General features: G+C 37.3%; 1 protein-coding gene across 4 annotated transcripts in view; it reads right to left on the reverse strand.

Annotated features, from left to right (window-relative positions):
- The window catches only part of STPG2 (sperm tail PG-rich repeat containing 2), a 718556-nt gene that overhangs the window by 527479 nt on the left and 166688 nt on the right, over nucleotides 1-24389 (reverse strand). For 3 of the 4 annotated variants that reach the window (XM_055111640.1, XM_055111639.1, XM_055111642.1), the window contains exons 7-9: nucleotides 23898-24005; nucleotides 18151-18310; nucleotides 9263-9423 (exon numbers count right to left, since the gene is read on the reverse strand). In XM_055111640.1, the coding sequence (XP_054967615.1) occupies nucleotides 9263-9423; nucleotides 18151-18310; nucleotides 23898-24005 (429 nt within the window). The remainder of the gene's footprint in view (nucleotides 1-9262; nucleotides 9424-18150; nucleotides 18311-23897; nucleotides 24006-24389) is intronic. The other variant, XM_055111641.1, reaches the window with a different exon arrangement.

A 24389-nucleotide genomic window follows, 5' to 3' on the forward strand; every position in this document is an offset into this window, starting at 1 on the left:
AAAATATAGCAGAAATGTTCCAAAAATTATTAACATTCATGATGGATTTAAAATATACTTATATCAGCACTTAAAATAGTTAAGATAATAAATTTAATATTATTTTTTTACCACAATTAAAAATATATACTGGGCGTGGTGGCTCACCCCTGTAACCCCAATGCTTTGGGAGGCAGAGGCAGGGGGACTTGTGCCAGGAGTTCAAGATCATCCTGGGCAACAAAGTGAGACCTTGTCTCTATGAAAAATTTTTTTAAAATAGCCAGGTGTAACGGCCCATGCCTGTGATCCCAGCTACACAGAAGACTGAAGCAGGAGGATCACTTCAACCCAGGAGGGCAAGGGTGCAGTGAGCCATACCTGCACCATTGCACTCCAGCCTGGGCAAAAGAGTGAGACCCTATTTCAAATACATATATATATATATTTTTTAATATATTTATATATATTTATATTTATATATATTTATTTATTTATTATATATATTTATTTATTTATTATATATATTTATTTATTTATTATATATATTTATTTATTTATTATATAATTATATATATTTATTTATTAAATATATTTATTTATTTATATATTATATATATTTATATATAATATATATTATATATTATATATATAAATACATATATATGTATTTGAAATATATATACACACATATATATGTATTTGAAATATATATACACACATATATATTTATTTATACTTATATCGGACTAAATGAACAATAGAAATTAAAGACAAATATCAAAGGTTGATAACAGATAGAAACTCAAACTGAAAGTCTAGAAATCTAGCAATCTAAAAAAATTAATTTAGAGTACATGTAGGTATGTTAAACTTGTTCTTATATTTAATGTTCTTAAATTTAATGAAAAATAAATTAAATTGACAGAAACTAGAGAGCTATTTTGAGGAGGCTATCAGATGCACTACTGGGACCTGTGGGAGCAAAATATAATAAAAGAAAAATGTCTGTAAGTTAATGATATGTGAATAGGAAGGACTATGATGGGTCTGAAATTTTGCCCTACTTCAAGTTACAAAGGTGACCTGCCACAGTTTCACAGAAAAATGCAAAACTCCTGAGTCAGAGACAAAGGACTTTATTCCTCATGGCATAACAAACAGCATGAGAACAGCACACTTGCATCAGTCCTCCTTGCCCTAAAGTCTTACTGGGGACAAGGCAGATGGGGCAAAATAAATACTAGCAAACAAAATGGGAGAAAAACTGTGAGTTCTGGGAACGTGGATCTTTTATAATGAGCAGTAAGCACACCCTTTGCTGAGGAGGGAGACATTGTATCTTTGAAGGCAATCATCCTTAAAAAGGATGTACAATCATCCTTAAAAAGGAGGTGCAAGCAAAGGTGTGTAGAAACACAAAACACACAGAGAATTGTCTCTTAATGATAAAAAAAGAATAAAAATAGATGTTTGCACAGAATATAAACTTATTTGAGCACACTTACATAGAAAACCCTCAGAAAAATAAGTTTTAATAAACATTAAAAGCCTGAAAAAACTAATATCTAAATTATAAGAATTAATCCCACAAATATAAATTTTATGTATAATAAAATAAATAATTCATGTATCAGCAATTAAGGGCAACAGATTTCAAAGTAGTTATATAACAATTCTTACCTTTAAATTGTTACACATATTTTTTCTGGTTTGCTTTTCATTGTTCCTTCTGTTGTTGTTCTCTTAAAATCACACTGTACATCTTAAAACTGTACTACACAAAATTCAGTTATTACTTGTACTGAATTGAAATATGAATCTCTACAGTTTTCACCTATTGGTCTTGACAGAATCCCATATGTAGTGCCATTCCAAGATGGCCGAATAGGAACAGCTCTGGTCTGCAGCTCCCAGTGTGATTGAGGCAGAAGGCAGGTGACTTCTGCATTTCCAACTGAGGTACCTGGTTCATCTCACTGGGACTTGTTGGACAGTGGGTGCAGCCCACAGAGGGCAAGCCGAAGCAGGACAGGGCATCACCTCACCCAGGAAGTGCAAGAGGTTGAGGGATTTCCCTTTCCTAGCCAAGGGAAGCCGTGACAGACTGTACCTGGAAAATTGTTTCACTCCAGCCCAAATACTGTACTTTTCCCATAGTCTTAGCAACCGACAGACCAGGAGATTATCTCCCGTGCCTGGCTCGGTGGGTCCCATGCCCACAGAGCCTTGCTCACTGCTAGTGCAGAAATCTGAGATCTACCTGCCAGGCTGCAGCCAGCCAGGGGGAGGGGTGTCTGCCATTGCTGAGGCTTGAGTAGGTAAACAAAGCGGCCACGTAGCTCAAACTGGGCAGAGCCCACTGCAGCTCAGCAAGGCCTACTGCCTCTATAGACTCCACCTTGGTGGGCAGGGCATAGTGAAACAAAAGGCAGCAGACAGCTTCTGCAGACTTAAATGTCCCTGTCTGACAACTCTGAAGACAGCAGTGGTTCTCCCAGCATGGCATTTGAACTCTGAGAACAGACAGACTGCCTCCACAAATGGGGCCCTGACCCCCATGTAGACGAACTAGGAGAAACTTCCCAGAAGGGGCTAACAGACACCTCATACAGGCTGGTGCCCCTCTGGGACGAAGCTTCCAGAAAAAGGATAAGGCAGCAATATTTGCTATTCTGCAGTATTTGCTGTTCTGCAGTCTCCGCTGGTGATACCCCGGCAAACGGGGTCTGGAGTAGACCTCCAGCAAACTCCAACAGACCTGCAGCTGAGGGACCTGATTGTTAAAAGGAAAACTAACAAACAAAAAGGAATAGCATCAACATCAACAAAGAGGACATCTATGCCAAAACCCTATCTGTAGGTCACCAACATCAAAGACCAAAGGTAGATAAAACCACAAAGATGGGGAGAAACCAGAGCAGAAAAGCTGAAAATTCTAAAAACCAGAGTGCCTCTTCTCCTCCAAAGGATTGCAGATCCTCAACAGCAACAAAACAAAGCTGGGTGGAGAATGACTTTCACCAGTTGACAGAAGTAGGCTTCAGAAGATCAGTAATAAGAATCAGTAATAAGCTTCTCTGAGCTAAAGGAGCATGTTTGAGCCCATCACAAGCAAGCTAGCTAAAAACCTTGAAAAAAAGTTAGACGAATGGCTAACTAGAATAAACAGTGTAGAGAAGACCTTACGTGACCTGACAGAGCTGAAAACCATGGCACAAAAACTTCATGATGCATGCACAAGCTTCAATAGCTGATTCAATCAAAAGGGTATCAGTGATTGAAGAACAAATTAATGAAATAAAGTGAGAAGACAAGTTTAGAGAAAAAAGAGTAAAAAGAAACAAACAAAACCTCTCAGAAATATGGGACTATGTGAAAAGAATAAATCTACTTTTGATTGCTGTACCAGAAAGTGATGAGGAGAATGGAACCAAGCTGGAAAACACTCTTCAGGATATTATCCAGGAGAACTTCCTGAACTTAGCAAGGCAGGCCAACATTCAAATTCAGGAAATACAGAGAACACAAAAAAGATATTTCTTGAGAATAGCAACCCCAAGACACATAATTGTCAGATTCACCAAGGTTGAAATGAAGAAAAAATGTTAAGGGCAGCCAGAGAGAAAGGTCGGGTTACCCACAAAGGGAAGCCCATCAGACTAACAGCGGATCTGTCAGCAGAAACCCTACAAGCCAGAAGAGACTGGGGGACAATATTCAATATTCTGAAAAAGAATTTTTAACCCACAATTTCATATCCAGCCAAACTAAGCTTCATAAGTGAAAAAGAAATAAAATTCTTAACAGACACGCAAAGGCTGAGAGATTACAAGAGCCTTATAAGAGCTCCTGAAGGAAGCACTAACCATGGAAACAAATAACCACTACCAGACACTGCAATAACGTGCCAAATTGTAAAGACCATCAATGCTAGGAAGAAACAGCATCAACTAATGGGCAAAATAACCAGCTAACATCATAATGACAGGATCAAATTCACACATAACAATAGTAACCTTAAATGTAAACAGGCTGAATGCCCCAATTAAAAGACACAGATGGGCAAATTGGATAAAGGGTCAAGACTACCCGTGTGCTGTATTCAGGAGATCCATCTCACATGCAGAGACACACATAGGCTCAAAATAAAGGGATGGAGGAAGATTTAGAAGCAAATGGAAAGCAAAAAAAAAAAAAAAAAAAAAAAAAAAAAGCAGTGATTGCAATCCTAGCCTGTGATAAAACAGACTTTAAATGAACAAAGATCAAAAGAGACAAGGCCATTACATAATGGTAAAGGGATCAATTCAACAAAAAGAGCTAACTACCCTAAATATATATGCACCCAATACAGGGGCACCCAGATCCATAAAGCAAGTCCTTAGACACCTACATTAGACTCCCACACAATAATAATGGGAGACTTGAACACCCCACTGTCAATAGTAGACAGATCAATGAGACAGAAGGTTAACAAGGATATCCAGGACTTGAACTCAGCTCTGCACCAAGCAGACCTAATAGACATCTACAGAACTCTCCACCCCAAATCAACAGAATATACATTCTTCTCAGCACCACACTGCACCTATTCCAAAATTGACCACATAGTTGGAAGTAAAACACTCCTCAGCAAATGCAAAAGAAGAGAAATCACAAAAAAACTGTCTCTCAGATCACAGTGCAATCAAATTAGAACTGAGGATTAAGAAACTCACTCAAAACCGCACAACTACATGGAAACTGAACAACCTGCTCCTGAATGACTACTGGGTACATAACAAAATGAAGGCAGAAATAAAGATGTTCTTTGAAACCAATGATAAAAAAGACACAACATACCAGAATCTCTGGGACACATTTAAAGCAGGGTGTAGAGGGAAATTTATAGCACTAAATGCCCACAAGAGAAAGCAGAAAAGATCTAAAATCAACACCCTAACATCACAATTAGAAGAACTAGAGAAGCAAGAGCAAACACATTCAAAAGCTAGCAGAAGGCAAGAAATAACTAAGATCAGAGCAGAACTGAAGGAGAGAGAGAAACAAAAAAACATTCAAAAAATCAATGAATCCAGGAGCTGGTTTTTTGAAAAGATCAACAAAATTGATACACCACTAGCAAGATTAATAAAGAAGAAAAGAGAGAAGACTCAAATAGACGCAATAAAAAATGACAAAAGGGATATCACCACCAACCCCACAGAAATACAAACTACCATCAGAGAATACTATAAACACCTCTACACGAATTTTGAATCACTGAATCAACCAATAACAGGTTCTGAAATTGAGGCAATAATTAATGGCCTACCAACCAAAAAATTTCCAGGACAAGATGGATTCACAGCCAAATTCTACCAGAGGTAAAAAGAGGAGATGGTACCATTCCTTCTGAAACTTCCAATCAATAGAAAAAGAGGGACTCCTTCCTAACTCATTTTATGAGGCCAGTATCATCCTGATACCAAAGCCTGGCAGAGACACAACAAAAAAAGAGAATTTTAGACCAATATCCCTGATGAACATCAATGTAAAAATCCTCAGTAAAATACTGGCAAACCAAATCCAGCCGCACATCAAAAAGCTTATCCACCAAGATCAAGTTGGCTTCATCCCTGAGATGCAAGGCTGGTTCAACGTATGCAAATCAGTAAACATAATCCATCACATAAACAGAACCAATGACAAAAACCACATGATTATCTCAACAGATGAAGAAAAGGCCTTCGACAAAATTCAACAGCCTTCATGTGTAGGGAGACCCCCTGAAACTATTGCTATGGAATAAAAGATGAAATGCAACTGATTATTGTAAATACAAAATTGCATGCAGGATTGTGTAAAGACAATGCCAGGCTGGGCTGCCAGAATGAGCCAACAGCGCGTGATGTGCTTCCCCCTGCAGAGAGCCTATGAACGGATGTGCAGTCAGGGAGGTTTCACATCACCAAGATTCCTATCCCAAAAAAGCAGAGGTTCATAGCTCTGGGAATGGAATGCAACCCTTGTGGAGAGCCTATAAACAGACGCATGAAGGGCGCCTGTTCATATGGATAAGATAGGGCTATAAACGCCCTCATCTGCCACGGCTCTTCTAGGTCTTTTTAGGGTTAAGACATACTCCCTTCTGAGAATTTCTGGTCTAACCACTTGTCTAGTTTCAGGTCCTGTATCTACGGATTGTTTGTAACCAGCTTTTGCTGCAACTGTTACTGCTGATTGATATCGTGCTAATCATAGGTTATGGAAAGACTGTGTTTCTGTTTTAAGGCTGTTAGGAATTGCTGATGCACACATTATGTTGTAAATTCTTATTTCTGTATGCTGTACTTCTGCACAGATGTTATATTAAAGAATTACTTCATCCCCATGTGAACATCTCACCTCATAATCAAACGACCCTAAATCTCTCACTAACCTACCCCTGCCCTCACTAAACTTAATAACAAATGCTGGCATATCCAGTGCATTGGCAGCATCACAGGACCAAAAGGCAGTGACCCCCCTGGACCAAGCTTTCACTATTTTGTGTGTTTCTTTTATTTCTTGACCTGCCAATCCACCTGGGAACAAAGAGACAGCCCCGTTGCATTGCGGGCTGCTGGCCAGATCCCGCAATATTCACGTTAAAAACTCTCAATAAACTAGGTATTGATGGCACGTATCTCAAAATAATAAAAGCTATCTATGACAAACCCACAGCCAGTATCATACTGAATGGGAAAAAACTGGAAGCATTCCCTTTGAAAATTGGCACAAGACAGGGATGCCCTCTCTCACCATTCCTATTCAACATAGTGTTGGAAGTTCTGGCCAGGGCAATCAGGCAAGAGAAATCAATAAAGGGTATTCAATTAGGAAAGGAGGAAGTCAAATTGTCCCTGTTTGCAGATGACATGATTGTATATTTAGAAAACTCCATCGTCTCAGCCAAAATCTTAAGCTGATAAGCAACTTCAGCAAAGTCTCAGGATACAAAATCAATGTGCAAAAATCACAAGCATTCTTAGACACCAATAACAGACAAACAGAGAGCCAATCATGAGTGAACTCTCATTCACAATTGCTTCAAAGAGAATAAAATACCTAGGAATCCAACTTACAGGGATGTGAAGGACCTCTTCAAGGAGAACTACAAACCACTGCTCAATGAAATAAAAGAGAACACAAACAAATGGAAGAATATTCCATGCTCATGGGTAGGAAGAATCAATATTGTGAAAATGGCCATACTGACCAAGGTAATTTATAGATTCAATGCCATCCCCATCAAGCTAATAATGACATTCTTCACAGAATTGGAAGAAAACTACTTTAAAGCTCATATGGAACCAAAAAAGAGCCTGCATTGCCAAGACAATCCTAAGCAAAAAGAATAAAGCTGGAGGCATCATGCTACCTGACTTCAAACTATACTACAAGGCTACAGTAACCAAAACAGCGTGGTACTGGTACCAAAACAGAAATACAGACCAATGGAACAGAACAGAGCCCTCAGAAATAACACCACACATCTACAACCATCTGATCTTTGACAAACCTGACAAAAACAAGAAATGGGGAAAGGATTCCCTATTTAATAAATGATGTTGGGAAAACTGGCTAGCCATATGTAGAAAGCTGAAACTGGATCCCTTCCTTACACCTTATACAAAAATTAATTCAAGATGGATTAAAAGCTTAAATGTTAGACCTAAAACCATAAAAACCCTAGAAGAAAACCTAGGCATTACCATTCAGGACATAGGCATGGGCAAGGACTTCATGTCTAAAACACCAAAAGCAATGGCAACAAAAGTCAAAATTGACAAATGGGATCTAATTAAACTAAAGAGCTTCTGCATGGCAAAAGAAACTATCATCAGAGTGAACAGGCAACCTACAGAATGGGAGAAAATTTTTGCAATCTACCCATCTGACAAAGGGCTAATATCCAGAATCTATAAAGAACCTAAACGAATTTACAAGAAAAAAACAACCCCAGCAAAAAGTGGGCAAAGGATATGAACAGACACTTCTCAAAAGAAGACAGTAATGCAGCCAACAGACACAAAAATTGCTCATGATCACTGGTCATCAGAGAAATGCAAATCAAAACACAATGAGATACCATCTCACACCAGTTAGAATGGCGATCATTAAAAAGTCAGAAAACAGCAGATGCTGGAGAGGATGTGGAGAAATAGGAATGCTTTTACACTGTTGGTGGGAGTGTAAATTAGTTAATCATTGTGGAAGACAGTGTGGCGATTCCTCAAGGATCTAGAACTAGAAATACCATTTGACCCAGCAATCCCATTATTGGGTATATACCCAAGGGATTATAAATCATGCTACTATAAAGACACATGCACACATATGTTTATTGCAGCACTATTCACAATAGCAAAGACTTGGAACCAATCCAAATGTCCATCAATGATAGACTGGATTAAGGGCACATATACACCATGAAATACTATGCAGCCATAAAAAAGGATGAGTTCATGTCCTTTATAGGGATATGAAGCTGAAAACCATCATTCTCAGCAAACTAACACAAGGACAGAAGACCAAACACCGCACGTTCTCACTCATAGGTGGGAATTAAACAATGAGAACACTTGGACACAGGGCAGGGAACATCACACACTGTAGCCTGTCATGGGGTGGCGGGCTGGAGGAGGGATAACATTAGGAGAAATACCTAATGTAACTGATGAGTTGATGGGTGCAGGAAACCAACATGGAACATGTATACCTATGTAACAAACCTGCACGTTCTGCACATGTACCCCAGAACTTAAAGTATAATGAAAAAAAAATAAACAAAATAAAATAAAATCATAATTTAAAAAAATAGAATCCCGTATGTCACACAGAACTTTCTCCATATTAGAAAGCTTTCCATTTCAAAACCAATTGTCTGGTTTATTCTCCCTAAGTCTTTACTTCTCTATATTAAGCATCTTCATTTTTTTCAAATGTTCTTTGTGCTACATGGTTTAAACTTATGTGCCTTCACCATTCTGATCACCTTCCCATGAACAAATCCCCAGAGCATATTTTTTCAAACGCTATATTTTTCATCTCTAGAAATTCAATTTGTGTTTTTTATTTCTGCCATTTCTCTATTATGTAATATGTTCAATATTTCTCCTACTTTCCTTAACATATGGAACATGGTTATAATAAATATTTTACATCCTTTTCTATTAATTATAACATGTAATTTCAAGAGAACCCTAAGAGCTTGATATTCAACATAAAGAATATTATTTTGGTATGAATGTATTACCTGATAATCAGCAGGTCCAGGGGTAGCACAAGCTTCTTTCTGAACCCAGAAGAAAGTCCGAGGAACAGAAGAACCAAATGCACTTTTCTTCTGTTTCTTTGAGCAGATATTTCTAACACTGGCAATTATAGTATTGTTCAAGACATTATAAAATCCAGGACCTAAAATTATTAAAAGTATCATATATAAGAATAAGCATGCTTTTATATGCACCTTTTGAACTGAGTAATTTTTAATTAAGGGTTTTTTTCTAAATAAAAAACCCTCACATATTTCTGGCATAAATGTAAAATGGCATAGTCGCATTTTAAAATTTGGTCAAATTTTTATACAGTTAACATATACTTGCTGATATGGTTTTGCTGTGTCCCCACCCAAATCTCAGCTTGAATTGTAATTCCCACAATTCCATGGGAGGAACTGTCATGGGAGGAACCCAGTGGGAGGTAATTGAATCATGGGGGTGGATCTTTCCCATGCTGTTCTTTTGATAGTGAATAAGTATCATGAGATCTGATGGTTTTAAAAATAGGAGTTTCCCTGTACAACCTCTCTTCTCTTGTCTGCTGCCATGTGAGACATGCCTTTCACCTTCTGCCATGATTGTGAGGCCTTCCCAACCATGCGGAACCATAAGTCCATTAAACCTCTCTTTTGCAAATTGCCCACTCTTGGGTATGTCTTTTTTAGCAGAATGAAAACAGACTAATACAGTAAATTGGTACCAGTAAAGTTGGGCACTGCTGTAGATAACTGAAAATGTTGAAGCAACTTTGGAACTGGGTAACAGGCATGGGTTGGAACAGTTTAGAGGGCTCAGAAGAAGACAGAAAAATGTGGGAAAGTTTGGAACTTCTTAGAGACTTGTTGAATGGCTTTGACCAAAATGCTGATAGTGATATGCACAATAAAGTCCAGGCTGAGGTGGCCTCAGATGGAGATGAGGAACTTGTTGGGAACTGGAGCAAAGGTGACTTTTGTTATGTTTTGGCAAACAGACCGGTGGCATTTTGCCCCTGTCTTAGAGATTTTTGGAACTTTGAACTGGAGAGACATGATTTAGGGTAACTGGCAGAAGAAATTTCTAAGCAGCAAAGCATTCAAGAGGTGACTTGGGTGCTGTTAAAGGCATTCAGTTTTATAAGGAAAGCAGAGCATAAAAGTTCGCAAAATTTGACAATGATAGAAAAACAAAAACCCATTTTCTGAGGAGAAATTCAAGCTGGCTGCAGAAATTTGCATAAGTAATGAGGAGTTGAATGTTAATCCCCAAGACAATGGGAAAAATGTCTCCAGGTATGTCAGAGGTCTTCATGGCAGCCCCTCCCATCACAGGCCTGGAGGCCTAGGAGGAAAAAGTGATTTTGTGGGCCAGGCCCAGGCTCCTGGTGCTATGTGCATCCTAAGGACTTGGTGCCTTGCATCCCAGCCACTCCAGCCATTGCTGAAAGGAGCCAATGTAGAGCTCAGGCCGTGGCTTCAGAGGGTGCAAGCCCCAAGCCTTGGCAGCTACATATGGAAATTCCTGGATGTTCAGGCAGAAGTTTGCTGCAGGGGTGGGGCCTTTATGGAGAACCTCTGCTAAGGGGTTGCAGAAGGAAAATGTGCAGTTAGAGCCACCACACAGAGTCCCTTTTGGGGCACCACTTAGTGGAGCTATGAGAAGAGGGCCACCATATTCCAAACCCCAGAATTGCAGATCCACTGACAGCTTGCACCATGTGCCTGGAAAAGCTACAGACAAAACACCAGCCCATGAAAGCATCCGGGAGGGAGGCTGTATCCTGCAAAGCCTCAGGGATGGAGATGCCCAAGACTGTGGGAACCTACCTCTTGCATCAGCATGACCTGGATGTGAGACACGGAGTCAAAGGAGATTATTTTGGAGCTTTAAGATTTGACTGCCCCGCTGGATTTCAGACTTGCATGGGGCCTGTAGCCCCTTTGTTTCAGTCAATTTCTCCCACTTGGAATGGGCGTGTTTACCCAAGGCCTGTACCCCCTTTGTATCTAGGAAGTAACTAACTTGCTTTTGATTTTACTGGCTCATAGGTGGAAAGGACTTGCCTTGTCTTAAATGATACTTTGGACTGTGGACTTCTGAATTAATGCTGAATGAGTTAAGACTTTTGGGGACTGTTGGGAAGGCATGATTTGTTTAGAAATGTGAGGATGTGAGATTTGGGAGGGGCCCAGGGTAGAATGATATGGTTTGGCTCTGTCCCCACCCAAATTTCATCTTGAACTGTAGCTCCCACAATTCTTATGTGTCTTGGGAGGAACCTGGTGGGAGGTAATTGAATCATGGGGGTGGGTCTTTCCCGTGTTGTTCTCATGATAGTGAGTAAGTCTCACAAGATCAGATGGTTTTAAAAACTGGAGTTTCCCTGCACAAGCTCCCTTCTCTTGTCTGCTGCCATGTGAGATGTGCCTTTTATCTTCCACCATGATTGTGAGGCATCCCCAGCCACGTGGAACTGTAAGTCCATTAAACCTCTTTCTTTTGTAAATTGCCCAGTCTCGGGTACATCTTTATCAGCAGCATGAACATGGGCTAATACACTTGCCATATGACCAGAAATTCTATTTCTAGGTATTTTCCCAAAAGAAATGAAAAGAACTCAAGTGTCCATCAGCTGATGAATAAGTAAACAAAATGTGCTACACCCAAACCATGGCATACTACTCAGCAATAAAAAAGAAAGACAAACGCAACAATATAAATGTTTCTCTAGAATATCATAAGTAAAAAAAGGCAGACTCAAAAGCTTGAATAATGTATAATTCCATTTATATATAAATTTAGAAAAGATAAAATCATAGCAGCAGAAACAGTTCCTAGGGCCAGAAGTGGGAATAGAGATTAACTGAAAAGGAACATGAAGAAACTTTTTAGGAATGATTAAAGTGCTCCAAAACATTACTGTAATTGTGATTGCCTGACTACATACATCTACCAAAACTCATCAGATTGTACATTTAAATGAATAATATTTATTATGTATAAGGTATACCTCAATAGAGCAGAAATAAATAAACAAATCTCAACACTAAAAAGTTTTCAAATAATACAGCAGCAATAAAATACATTTCACAAAAAAATTAATATATCCTATCATTTGACCTCCTTGTCACAAAAGTTATTTTAATTTTTGTCTTTTATTTTTCTGTGCATATTCATAACCTGGAATATTTTCCACAATGGTAGTTCTGAGTGAATTTAGGTTCATATATTTTTCATTTAAAATAATACAACTTTCTATGCTGTTGAAAAGTTTTTATCAAGACAGTCAAATACTTAAACATTTGAGTATGTTGTTTAAAAAATCAATTCTAGTGAGCAGCAATATCCATCAGACTCAATATGATATACTTAAAGAACACTTAACTTGGTTGTACTCATGTTATCTGCATTCTACTAAATTAGTCCTGCCACTAAATAGATATGAAACTTCACTTAAATCTCATTTGTTTTTCTGGGCTTCAAGTTCCTCATCTAAAAATAATAGGAATCGATTAGATCAGTGTTTGTCCAAGAACAATCTACAAGATAAGGGGTTTACAACTAAATGTAAATTGACTATTTCACTAAGCATTTTGTAACTAGTCCTTCTGAATGAAGAGAGGGTTGTGTTGATTTATGTTCTGGTAGAATCTCTTTTCTCATCATAGGCAAGAAACAGTTGACAAAAGAGTGTCACTGGGTAGTACTAGGTTAGATGTTACTTTGGCTCACTCCAGATCTAAAAGTGATTAAATCTTTCTGCATAGAAATATACTTCATACTTCTGACACATATAAGATTTCTCTCTAAGTGTAAACAAACTCTTCCCAATTTTTCAAATATTCCAGTTCTAGTCTATTCCCTAAAAATATCCATGAAAATTCTGTTGTGCCAACTCTCAGAAAACCTAAGTGCTAATATATATTATTCCTGCTGCTGTTCAACATTCTTCCAGTGGTAATGTTTAGGAAAAAGATAAACACAAAGTATAATGAAAACTATTTGAGCCACCACTTAAGATATATAAATAACAAGTAACTATGTCAAATCTATCTCCCTTCTGGCTCAAGAGCATAACATAGCACTTTGCAGGTGAGCTTAAGTACTTAATATAGCATCCTCAGGGCTAGGGACCTCAGACATACACATCTCAGGTACTACCTTAATCTGACTTGCAAAGCCATTCTGATCATATGGTTCACTCACATTAGAACTTTCTTATATTTATCTTAGAGTCATTAAGTATAGAAATGCCCAGGAACCCCAGATCAGATCTGCTATGGGAGAGTTAAAAGGTTTAGGGGTGCCTTATAATAGTAACTTGCAGACATTTTGGAGCTCCACATTAGGTGGTCAAATCTGCTCTGTGACTGCTTTACAAGTCCAATTCTTTACTCTAATCTAATAATTACATGAAAAGAAATCAAATTTCCATGACGGCCATTCTTACTAATCCTTAAAATATGTAAGATTCTAGATTACATTTTAGAGGTCATTCTTAATTTAACTTGCCCTTTATAAATAAACTAACTTTGAAGGATGTATAATATTTTATTTGTAATATACTAGACCATCAAACTGACAGTAAGACCCAATCTTAGAGTAACTGGGCCACTCAATAAGTTAATACTTAGAAATAATTTGGATTTCAGATTCATGATATATAAATAAGCAACTCAAAATCAAAGCTGTTGGAACTTTAAATTATTTTGAGCCTTAAAGGATTGTGCTTATGCAACCTGAATCACATGACAGGCAGCTGTAACTTTTGTTCCTCTGATTATAGATTGACCTTTTCTTTATCCACATTGTTTTCTAAAATACTGTAAAAGACTAAAAAGTGCCAGAGAAGACCCCTTGCCTCTCCACTATGGATCTTCATTATAGCTTAACTTCCCTTTTACTTCTCTGACACAAAGATCTCATGACTATCACATTGTCTAAGATGGAATATTAAATGCACTCTTTTAAATTGGAAAAGGAAAACAGCTATAGCTAAACTGCTATAACTAATCAAATTGCTATAACTCATAAACCAGCTTTTTAAAAAAATGTTATAATCCTATTAAATTTCTTTATTTTCTGACTATAAGAGCAAGACCTTTTCACCTTTGGAGCACTGACCCCATTCCTTTGGAGTCTGTGTTATTTGAATAGCTATTCTAGCCTTTGCACCTGAATAAACTCTCTTAAACTGGATTCTGACCCTTTTGATTATTTCAAGTTTACAATGAAAAATACTACTGTGCTAGCCTCAAATGGCATTCTTAAAGTAGTCATACTTCAATATAGGGGCTCAGGGCTCCAAGACCAACTGTTTCAAGAGGCCCAGATCGATCTGGAAAGAAAATGGTTTTATCTGAGAAGTGCTAGAATATCACTTCCACTCCATGCATTGGTCAATAAAGCACCACGGCTAGTCAAGACTGAAGGGGAGAAGAGTGAGACTCAATCTCTCCATGGAATGAGTAGCAAACAATTATACAAAGTGTATTACTATAACCAAACTCTAAAATCTGTGGCAGCGACTTTGGAATCAGGCAATCGGTCAGAAACTAGAGCAACCTGATGAGTTAGAATAAAGGCCTTGAGGAGACTGCTGGTGATGACTTGAAAGACAGTGGGGAAAACGTTATTAGAGCATGGAGAAATGATAACTGGTATTATGCAATGGCAGAAATTTTAGCAACACTAATACTTGAGGTAATGAAGAAAATACCTAATGAACTGCTGGATTCTAACTAAGGAAATTTCCAGGCTGAATTTCAAAGTGCCAATAGTTCCTTTCATCCATGTGTGAGAAGGTATAGATAGATAGAAGGAAAAGAGTGTATAAAGTGTTCAGTTTTCTGGAACTACCATTTGACCCAGCAATTCCATTACTGGGTATATACCCAAAGGAATATAAACTGTTCTGTTACAAAGACACAAGCATGTGTATGTTCATTGAGACACTATTCACAACAGCAAAGACATGGAATCAGCCTAAATGCCTATCAATAGTAGATTGGATAAAGAAAATATGATACATATACACCATGAAATACTATGCAGCAATAAAAAAGAATGAGATCAAGTCCTTTGCAGAAACATGAGTGGAGCTACAGGCCATTATCCTTAGCAAACTAACACAGAAACATAAAACCAAATACCACATGTTTGCACTTATAAGTGGGAGCAAAATAATGAGAACAAATGGACACATAGAGAGGAACCACAGACAATGGGGCCTACCAGTGGTGGAGGGTGGGAGGAGGGAGAGAGTCAGGAAAAATAACTAATGGGTACTAGGATTAATATCTGGTGATGAAATAGTCTGTACAAGAAACCCCCACAACACAAATTTACCTATATGACAATCCCACACATGTGCCCCTGAACTTAAAATAAAAGTTAAAAATAAATAAAAAGTAATACAGTGTTAACTTTTCAAGGAGAATGTATAGGAAATAAAAAGGAACTAGAATTTCCTAGATTTGAAAATAAACTGTTTTTCATCCCCAGTCTATCCAGATAACAAAAATCTCTCAAAGTAAGAAGTGGCTTAAAGGAAAAGATGTAAAGCAGGATTTGGCTGTAAGACCTTTAGAAATATTTATGGTAATCCCTCATAGAACCTCTCAAAAAAGGGCCTTAAGAATCTTACGGTCTTTATCCTGGGCCCTTTTCACTTAGACAATGGTGCCCTAACAACTTAAGGGTGTTAAAAACATAGTAGCCTCAAAGGTGATACAAAATAGACAAAGGTGACACAAAACATGTAACAGCCTCACAGGTGATTTAAAAAAGTTTTTCTAAGAAAATGTAACTGTGGCTTTTGTCTAGTGGATTTGATTATAAATTAAAACAATAAGAAACTCAAAGGTTTTATAAGAATCGTATCATCTTGGGATAAAAGGGACAATGAGAGTAAAAAGGAAAAGAAGCTGATAGAAGCAGGCTGAGAAAGCTACAGCAGCAAACACAGCCTATTTCATAGAGAAAAAGGATGACTGAGAGCAGAACCAAGAGCCTAAAAGGCAGAACAAACAACCACAGAAAATCATTCCCCCCAGAGAGCCTTACTGGATCCTCATCAAGGAAATGCTAACATGTGCCCAGCTGATTTTCAGAATTGCTATGGTACTGTGACTGTTGTGGGCCTCCAGTTTTCCCTCTTCCTGAACAGGAGTGTCTGATCTGATTATCCTATATCTCTCCCACCACTGTATGGTGGATGAAACAACCCTCTCTTTGGTTCACAGCTCTGCTTATAGAGAAGGAGCTGTATCTTAAGAACCACACACAAGAATCCTCATCTGCACTTATACCTGACTTAGATGACAAGACCCCGGGCTGGGAGTTGTGGCTTATGCTTGTAATCCCAATACTTTGACAGCCGAGGTGGAAAGATCATTTAAGGTTAGGAGTTAAAGACCAGCCTGGGCAACGAAATGAGGCCTCATTTCCACAATTTTTTTTTTTTTTTTGAGACGGAGTCTTGCTCTGTTTCCAGGCTGGAGTGCAGTGGCACGATCTCGGCTCACTGCAACCTCCGCCTCCCAGGTTCAAGCAATTCCCCTGCCTCAGCCTCCCCAATAGCTGGGACTACAGATGCGCGCCACCACACCCGACTAATTTTTTGTATTTTAGTATAGATGGAGTTTCACCATGTTGGCCAGGATGGTCTCGATCCCCTGACCTCATGATCCACCCGCCTCAGCCTCCCCAAGTTATGGGATTAAAGGTGTGAGCCACCGTGCCAGGCCAAAATTTTTTTTAAATAGCCAGGCATTGTAGCACACACCTGTAGTCCCAGCTACTCAGAAGGCTGAAGCAGGAGGATCCTTTGAGCCAGGAGTTGGAGGCTGCAGTGAACTATGATCATGCCACTGAACTCCAGCCTGGATGACAGAGAGAGAGAGATCATGCCTCAAAAATTTTTTTTTAAAATGATCCTGGACTTTGAAATTATGACATAATTACATGAAACTTTTGGGTCCTTGAGAAGGAGTAGGTGCATGTAGGAACAATGTAAATATTTTTGTAGCCAGGGAATTGATCATACAGTAGATTAAAGTTGGCCATCAATTCTTCGCTACTCTTCTCACTCAGAGATAAAGTTTCATGTCCTTCCAATCAATATGTGCTACCCTGAGTGACTTAATTAACTAATAGAATGCAGAAGACATGATATCCTGGGAGTTCTGTGGCTGGGTCATAAAAAATCTTGCAGCATCTGGTCAGGTCTCATGGAACCCTGGGCCACCATGTTAAATGTTAGGCTGCCCTCAGGCAGCCATGCTGGAGCTAAGTACCTCCTTTGAATAACAGACCCATCTGAGCCTTGCCTTCTAGCCATCCCACAAAATAATGAGATATAATAGAAAAGCCTGTTGTTTTAAGCGACTAAGATTGTTGAACAGCAATAGATGCCCAGAACTGTATGTCAGCAATTTTATAATTTATTTTGGTTCTATATTCTTAGCTCTGAACACTAAAATATCCACTGAGAATACCAGAATACATGATTGAAAACCTCTGAAATAAAAAAGTTTAACAAAACTGAACATCATAAATTATATTACTAATGGTGACCACATAGTTGATATATTATGTTGTTCATCTGCCAAGAAAAAAATCAGAAAATTTGCCAAATAAAGAAAAACAACAGAAAATTATAATTAGGATGTGCAGAATGTTAAACTGAAATCTTACTAAAACTGTATATTATTTTGATTTATCTGTGTTTAATGTATAGTGAATGCTTTAAAAAATGTTGACTTAAAATGACACCAACCATAGGACAAAAAAGAAAACATACTCTCTGGTGTATCCATCTTGTTAAGAACATTAAGTTTCTTTATAAAGCCGAAGAGTAGACATATATAGATAAATTGCTAACCTGGCATTTCCTCTGTCCTGATGTCCTGTGTGAATCGAACAGCACTTTGACCAAATGGAATATTTTTCAGTCCTGATGTTTTCTTCAAAGACTTGAGAGCAGTTCGAGGTTCATTATATGTGCCAGGAGCCGGGGTGATTGATTTCATAGGTAAAAATCTCTAGTGAAGAACAGGAAAATATGCCAATAAGAAAGTATAGTACATTTTGATACTTCATGAGTTAAAAGCTGCCTTTTGAGTAATATAACATCTGGAGTTAATTTATTTCTTAATGGAGTGAAGAAAATGTAGATGAACTAAGATCTTGTACCCATCAAAACATAAAATATATAGCTTTTAGTAAAATCACCTGTATACTAATATAGTAATGTATTATGTGCCTTACTAAGGCAGACAGACTTTTAGAAGAAAATAATCTCAACATGAGACTCTAGATGATAGTGTAGGGATAATGATCATACTTAAAATATTCTGCCAGTTAATATAAATAAAAAACTGTATGATCTAACACTTTATTTTCTGTGATCAAATTACATTTATTGAAAAAGTTCCTCAACATGTATATTCAATTAACTCAACAGTATCATTAGATATCTCAAAAAAATCTTAGATTCAGTGGTTTATCAATTCAGTTTAACTTTTAAACTTATTAACATTATATATAAAACGTTTTATATATATATAAAACGTTTTATATATATATATATATAAAAAACTATAAACTCATGAGATATAGCACTGTATAATCATTTTTTTTTTTTTTTTTGAGATGGAGTCTCCCTCTGTTGCCCAGGCTGGAGTGCAGTGGTGCGATCTCGGCTCACTGCAAGCTCCACCTCCCGGGTTCACACCATTTTCCCGCCTCAGTCTCCCAGGCAGCTGGGACCACAGGCACCCGCCACCATGCCCAGCTATTTTTTTGTATTTTTAGTAGAAACGGGGTTTCACCGTGTTAGCCAGGATGGTCTCAATTTCCTGACCTTGTGATCTGCCCGTCTCAGCCTCCCAAAGTGCTGGGATTACAGATGTGAGCTAGCATTGTATAATCTTTTTAACTTTTCATTTGAAAAGAATTTCAAATTTACAGAGAAGATGCATGAATAAAAATAATACAGAAAATATGTGTATAACCTTTACCCAGATTCCTCTATTATCATGTTACCTCATTTGCCTTTTTTTCTTTGCCAACTCTATCTCTGTTTTGTCTGTCTTTCTCTTCCTCTCTCTGTCTCTCTTACTCTACACACACACACACACACACAGATTTTGAAAGTTACATATTTCATGGCTCTTCACCCACAAATACTTCAGTATGTATTTACAAAAAAAAATGCAGATATTTTCTTACATATCCACAGTACAGTTATCAACTTCAGTAAATGTATCAATGATCTAATGCTTTCATGTAATCTAGGATTCGTATTCCAAATTCGTCGGCTGATCTAATAAGGCCTCTATTGCATTTTTCCCCTTCAGTACATAATCTAGTTTAGAGTCACATATTGCTTTAGTCATCGTGTCTCTTTTATGTCCTTTAATGTAGGAACATTTCTACAGCCTTCCTTTGTGTTTTGTGATTTTAACATTTTGGGAGAATCACCCTTTTGTATAATAGAACCTTACTTACTTGAGGTTTACCTGATATTTCCTCATAATTATATCCAGGTTATACATTTCTGGACATACTACTAGGTGGGTGATGTGTGGCTTTCCCAGGATATCATATCTGGAGATATGATGTCTGCTGGTCTTCACTGGTAATTTTAATTTTGATCAAATTCAACACTGCCTCTATATTTATAATAAGTACTTAGCATTCCACCGTAAGCAAGTGTTCTCCCTTCTCCTTCAATTATTTATTTCATTAGCTATCTACTTACCTATCTATAGTCGACCCTTGAACAACAGGGGTTTGAACAATGTGGTTCCACTTATACACAAATTTTCTTCAGTCTCTGCCACCCTTGAGATAGAAAGACCAACCCTTCCTCTTCTTCCTCCTCCTAGTCTATTGAATGGAATGACAAGAGCTTTATAGTAATTTACTTCCATTTAATAAATAGTAAATATATTTCTCTTCCTTGTGATTTTTTAATAACATTTCCTTTTTTCTAGCTTACTTTATTGTAAGTATACAGTACATAACACATATAACATACAAAATATGTGTTACTTGACTATGTTATTGGTAAGGCTTCCAGTTAACAATAGCCAATTTGTAGCTAAGTTTGGGAGGAGTCAAAAGCCACATGCAGATTTTCAAATGCTTGGAGGGTTGGCATCCCTAATCTCTACATTGTTCAGAGGTCAACTGTACTTAGTTATCTATTTATTATCCACATTGACTCATGAATGCCAATGTTAACAATTTATAATTCATTACTGAGCAGGTGGGGGGCCCTTCATATTGTTTCCTATGTCCCTGTGATATGCTCTCATCATTATCTCGTTTAGAACTTACTTTCTGAAATAAAATGTTACACTGTCCTCTTCCACCTACCCTGGAATCAGTTATTTCTCTGAGGAATCCTTTTTCTTTCAGTAGGAATAGAATTAGAGACCAAGATCTGGGCACTTGATGTGTCCCTTGCTACTGGGGTATCTTTGCTTCTTAGTTCATTTAGCAGACAGAGCTAGGACATACACACATTCACAGAGAATGAGAGGGAGAAACACACACATACATATATACACTCATACATAGACATGTGAACATATATACATTTACATATGCACATATATATGCATATATTCATACATATAAATATATATTAAAAATCATGAGTTCACATAAAAGCCTTCAATTCAAATCCGTCCCACAAGGTCCTCTTTCACCTCCTCCAATCCATATTTGTATGCACCTTCCTTAACAATGAAAACCATACCTCAGATTATCAACTTTTTTGCTCAAACTTGTGATATATCTAAGATAGTTTTATAATTGCTTTACCCATACCATCCCAATAAACCAACCTACTAAAAATAATTAAGAATTTGTTTCCAATTCTTTTTTTTTTCTTTTTTTCTGAGACAGAGTCTTATTCCATCACACAGGCGCAATCTCGACTCACTGGAACCTCCACTTCTTGGGTTCAGAGGATTCTCGTGCCTCAGCCTTCTGAGTAGCTGGAATTACAAGCACATGCCACAATGCCCAGCTAATCTTTGTATTTTTAGTAGAGACTGGATTTTGCCATGTTGGCCAGGCTCGTCTCAAACTGCTGACCTCAAGTAACCCACCCGCCTCAGCCTCCCAAAGTCTTGGGATTACAGGCATGAGCCACCGCACCCGCCCTGTTTCCAATTCTAACATTCACTACCCACTCACCCTCCAATTCCAGCCCCCATCGAAGACTGATATAGTCAAATACTATGGTTACCTGGATTATTACTTCTTTTTTTCCCTTCAGTGTAGTTAAGGGCATTCATTTGAAATAAAACTGCTCATTTGTTTCCATTTGTTTTCAGTTTAGTTTTTAACTTTTCCCATTCTTACTGATTTATTTTTATTTTTTAATATATGAAACATTGAAATCTTTCCAAAAGATAAATACGTATTTTTTGAAGTGTAGTCAAAGAAGTGTTACGCCCCCTGTTGGGGATGCTGCGCCACTTGGGACAGAAAAGTCTCAATTTGCAACATTTGCTGATTTCCATGGTGTAAATACACCCACAACAGTGGCTAATTTCACACTACCAACATAATGTCAGCCAGCTTGCAAAACTCCTGGAAACTTAACAATTGGGTCTTGCAAGCCAGTACAAATAAACAGCAGCATACCAGTGCTTGCACTTTACCTCCTCACCATCCCTTGTAGATAACTAACATCATTGTTTTCTGGTTTATCTTCATCGTGTTTATATAGCCAAGTAGTTACGTGTATGTTTTCCTATTTTCCTATCTTTTTTAGACAAAAATATAGTACAACATATATGTTCTTTTGAGTTGTGTAAAGTAGGTAAATATTAACACTACTAAAATAATAATTTATTATTGGAAGTACTAAAAGGACTCTGAAATTTATTATCCTAAATACTATCTTATTATTTTAGATGCTAAGTATAATGTTTATAAAATGACAGTTTTCAACCATGGCTGCTTATTAGAATTACTTGAGGAATTAAAATATATATATTGCTGTTTAGGCCCTATTCTGAACCAACGGAATCAATTTCTGGAAGGAAGAGCAAAGGGCATGTTGGCACTTGGGTATCAGAATGTATTTAAATTCCTCAGATGTTTTTAATATGCATCCAGCGGTAAGAGCCATTGCCATAAAGGAAATATTATGTATTTAAAATTAATAATTGAAGACATAAGGCAATTCAATGCATTTAGATAAAATGCCCGACAACTCCTAAATCAATGACTAAAATAAGCATCTCAGAAATGTATCTGTCTTTATTCCTACAAACCAGAAATTCTGTGTTCTAAGTCTACTTTGTTAATTGTGTTATTTCTTTTTCTATCATAATCACTTATATGTATCTATTCATATTCAAATAAACATTAACATTACCCCTAGCAGGTTATCCTGTTTAAACTCTTCCATATCTTTTACTGCAGAACCATTATTCTTTTCCCCATTATCCCCTTAAACCAAATTGATATCATATTCTTTTCTATTTCTAAAAATATATTTTAAAATATGATTGGTGTCAAGTGATGTAAGGTTAGGGCTACATATCAGATTAACAGAAATAGTATGAAACCTGAGATTTTATTTGTAAAAATCGTATTTTTAAAAAATCAAGGGTACACATACACACACATGCATGCACAGGCACATGTGCAAGCGCACGTGAGCGCACACAAACACACACACACACACACACATACACAGAAAATATCCTGTCTTCCCCACATCCATCTCTTGTAGTACCTTAAGCATCATTAAGTTGCTTGATGCAGAAATCTAGTATTCATTCTTGATTCCTCCCAGTCCCTTATAACATCATCTAGCCCATTAAAAATCATGTTAATTTTATCTCCAAATATACTTGCAATCTATCTACTTGTCTCCAAGGAGGTGTCTCTTAAGTACAATAAAATCAAAGTAGTCGTCTATAGTCACCTGAAGGTTAATAATCTTCCCAAGTTAAATAAGATAATCAGAGCCATACATAACACAGGTGGATAAATATCACAATCACTTTGGTCTGGAGGCTGCCACATAATAAAGGTTTGCTAGTATTATAATTGTCTTGCCTTACAAATATGTTAGATACCTTCAGTTCCTCTTAGTATATTCCTGGGAGTATGTGAAATGGTTATTGCAAAATATATTCTATGACTGTTGTATCACTAGTGAAGGTCCCAGTGGCAGCTGTAGAAATGACCTATGGCCAGGCTCCACAGAATGCCTGCAGAACCTTTTCAGAAAGAGATGCAAGCCTATATAGCTTACATGTTAACACTCCACACATTCATTGGCAAAGTATATTTTAAAACAGACTAAAGAAGACATTTCTTATAAACTGAACTGAACATTCATATATGCAAATTTGCTTAATAGAAAATGTTTAATAGATGGTTCTATTCAAATATTCATCTGTGTATTTCTAATTTTATTTCACTTCATTTTACCCATATGTTTTGGCAATATATTTTTCCTAGACCATGTCTATTTCCAATTTGCTTAAATATCACTTTTCTTCTTATAACCTTTAAACATCATTGAATGTGTTGCTGGCCTCACACTATGCCTATTAGACTCTATATATGAAAATGGCTGTAGACCATTACCTGGGATTGAGAAAGAAAAGCAGGAGATGCATCATTTGCATTTGGTGTCATACTGTCTATCTTCTGAAATTGACTTTTAATGTCATATTTTCCAGGCCCTGGTACTCCCTAAATCACAAAAAGAAATACATGTTCTCATTAAGAAAGGATCTATAGCACCTAAGGGAAGAGTTGGCTAAATATCTGAACCACAGCCACAGAGTTTTTAAGTGAATTCCTATATAATATTACCAAAGCACTTCATTAAAAGGCAAGCTGGAACAAACTTAAGAGCAGCAAAAAAAATTTCCTTAGCAAAGCGGCCCTTGAACCTGAAAACACACTACCTGAAACTTTGCTGCCCTCTACTGATAAAGCTCAGAAAAAATTATCCAGCTCTTCACATGATTAAATACTAAAATGAAGAAAGAAAAATGAAAAATGACTTCTCTAGTTCTTCCATTTAAAAGTATACAGCTAGCTTGTCTAAAAAATTTTGTACCGTCTTTTTAA

This window comes from Pan paniscus, chromosome 3 (assembly GCF_029289425.2).
Source record: "Pan paniscus chromosome 3, NHGRI_mPanPan1-v2.0_pri, whole genome shotgun sequence".
Classification (NCBI taxonomy): Eukaryota; Metazoa; Chordata; class Mammalia; order Primates; family Hominidae; genus Pan; species Pan paniscus.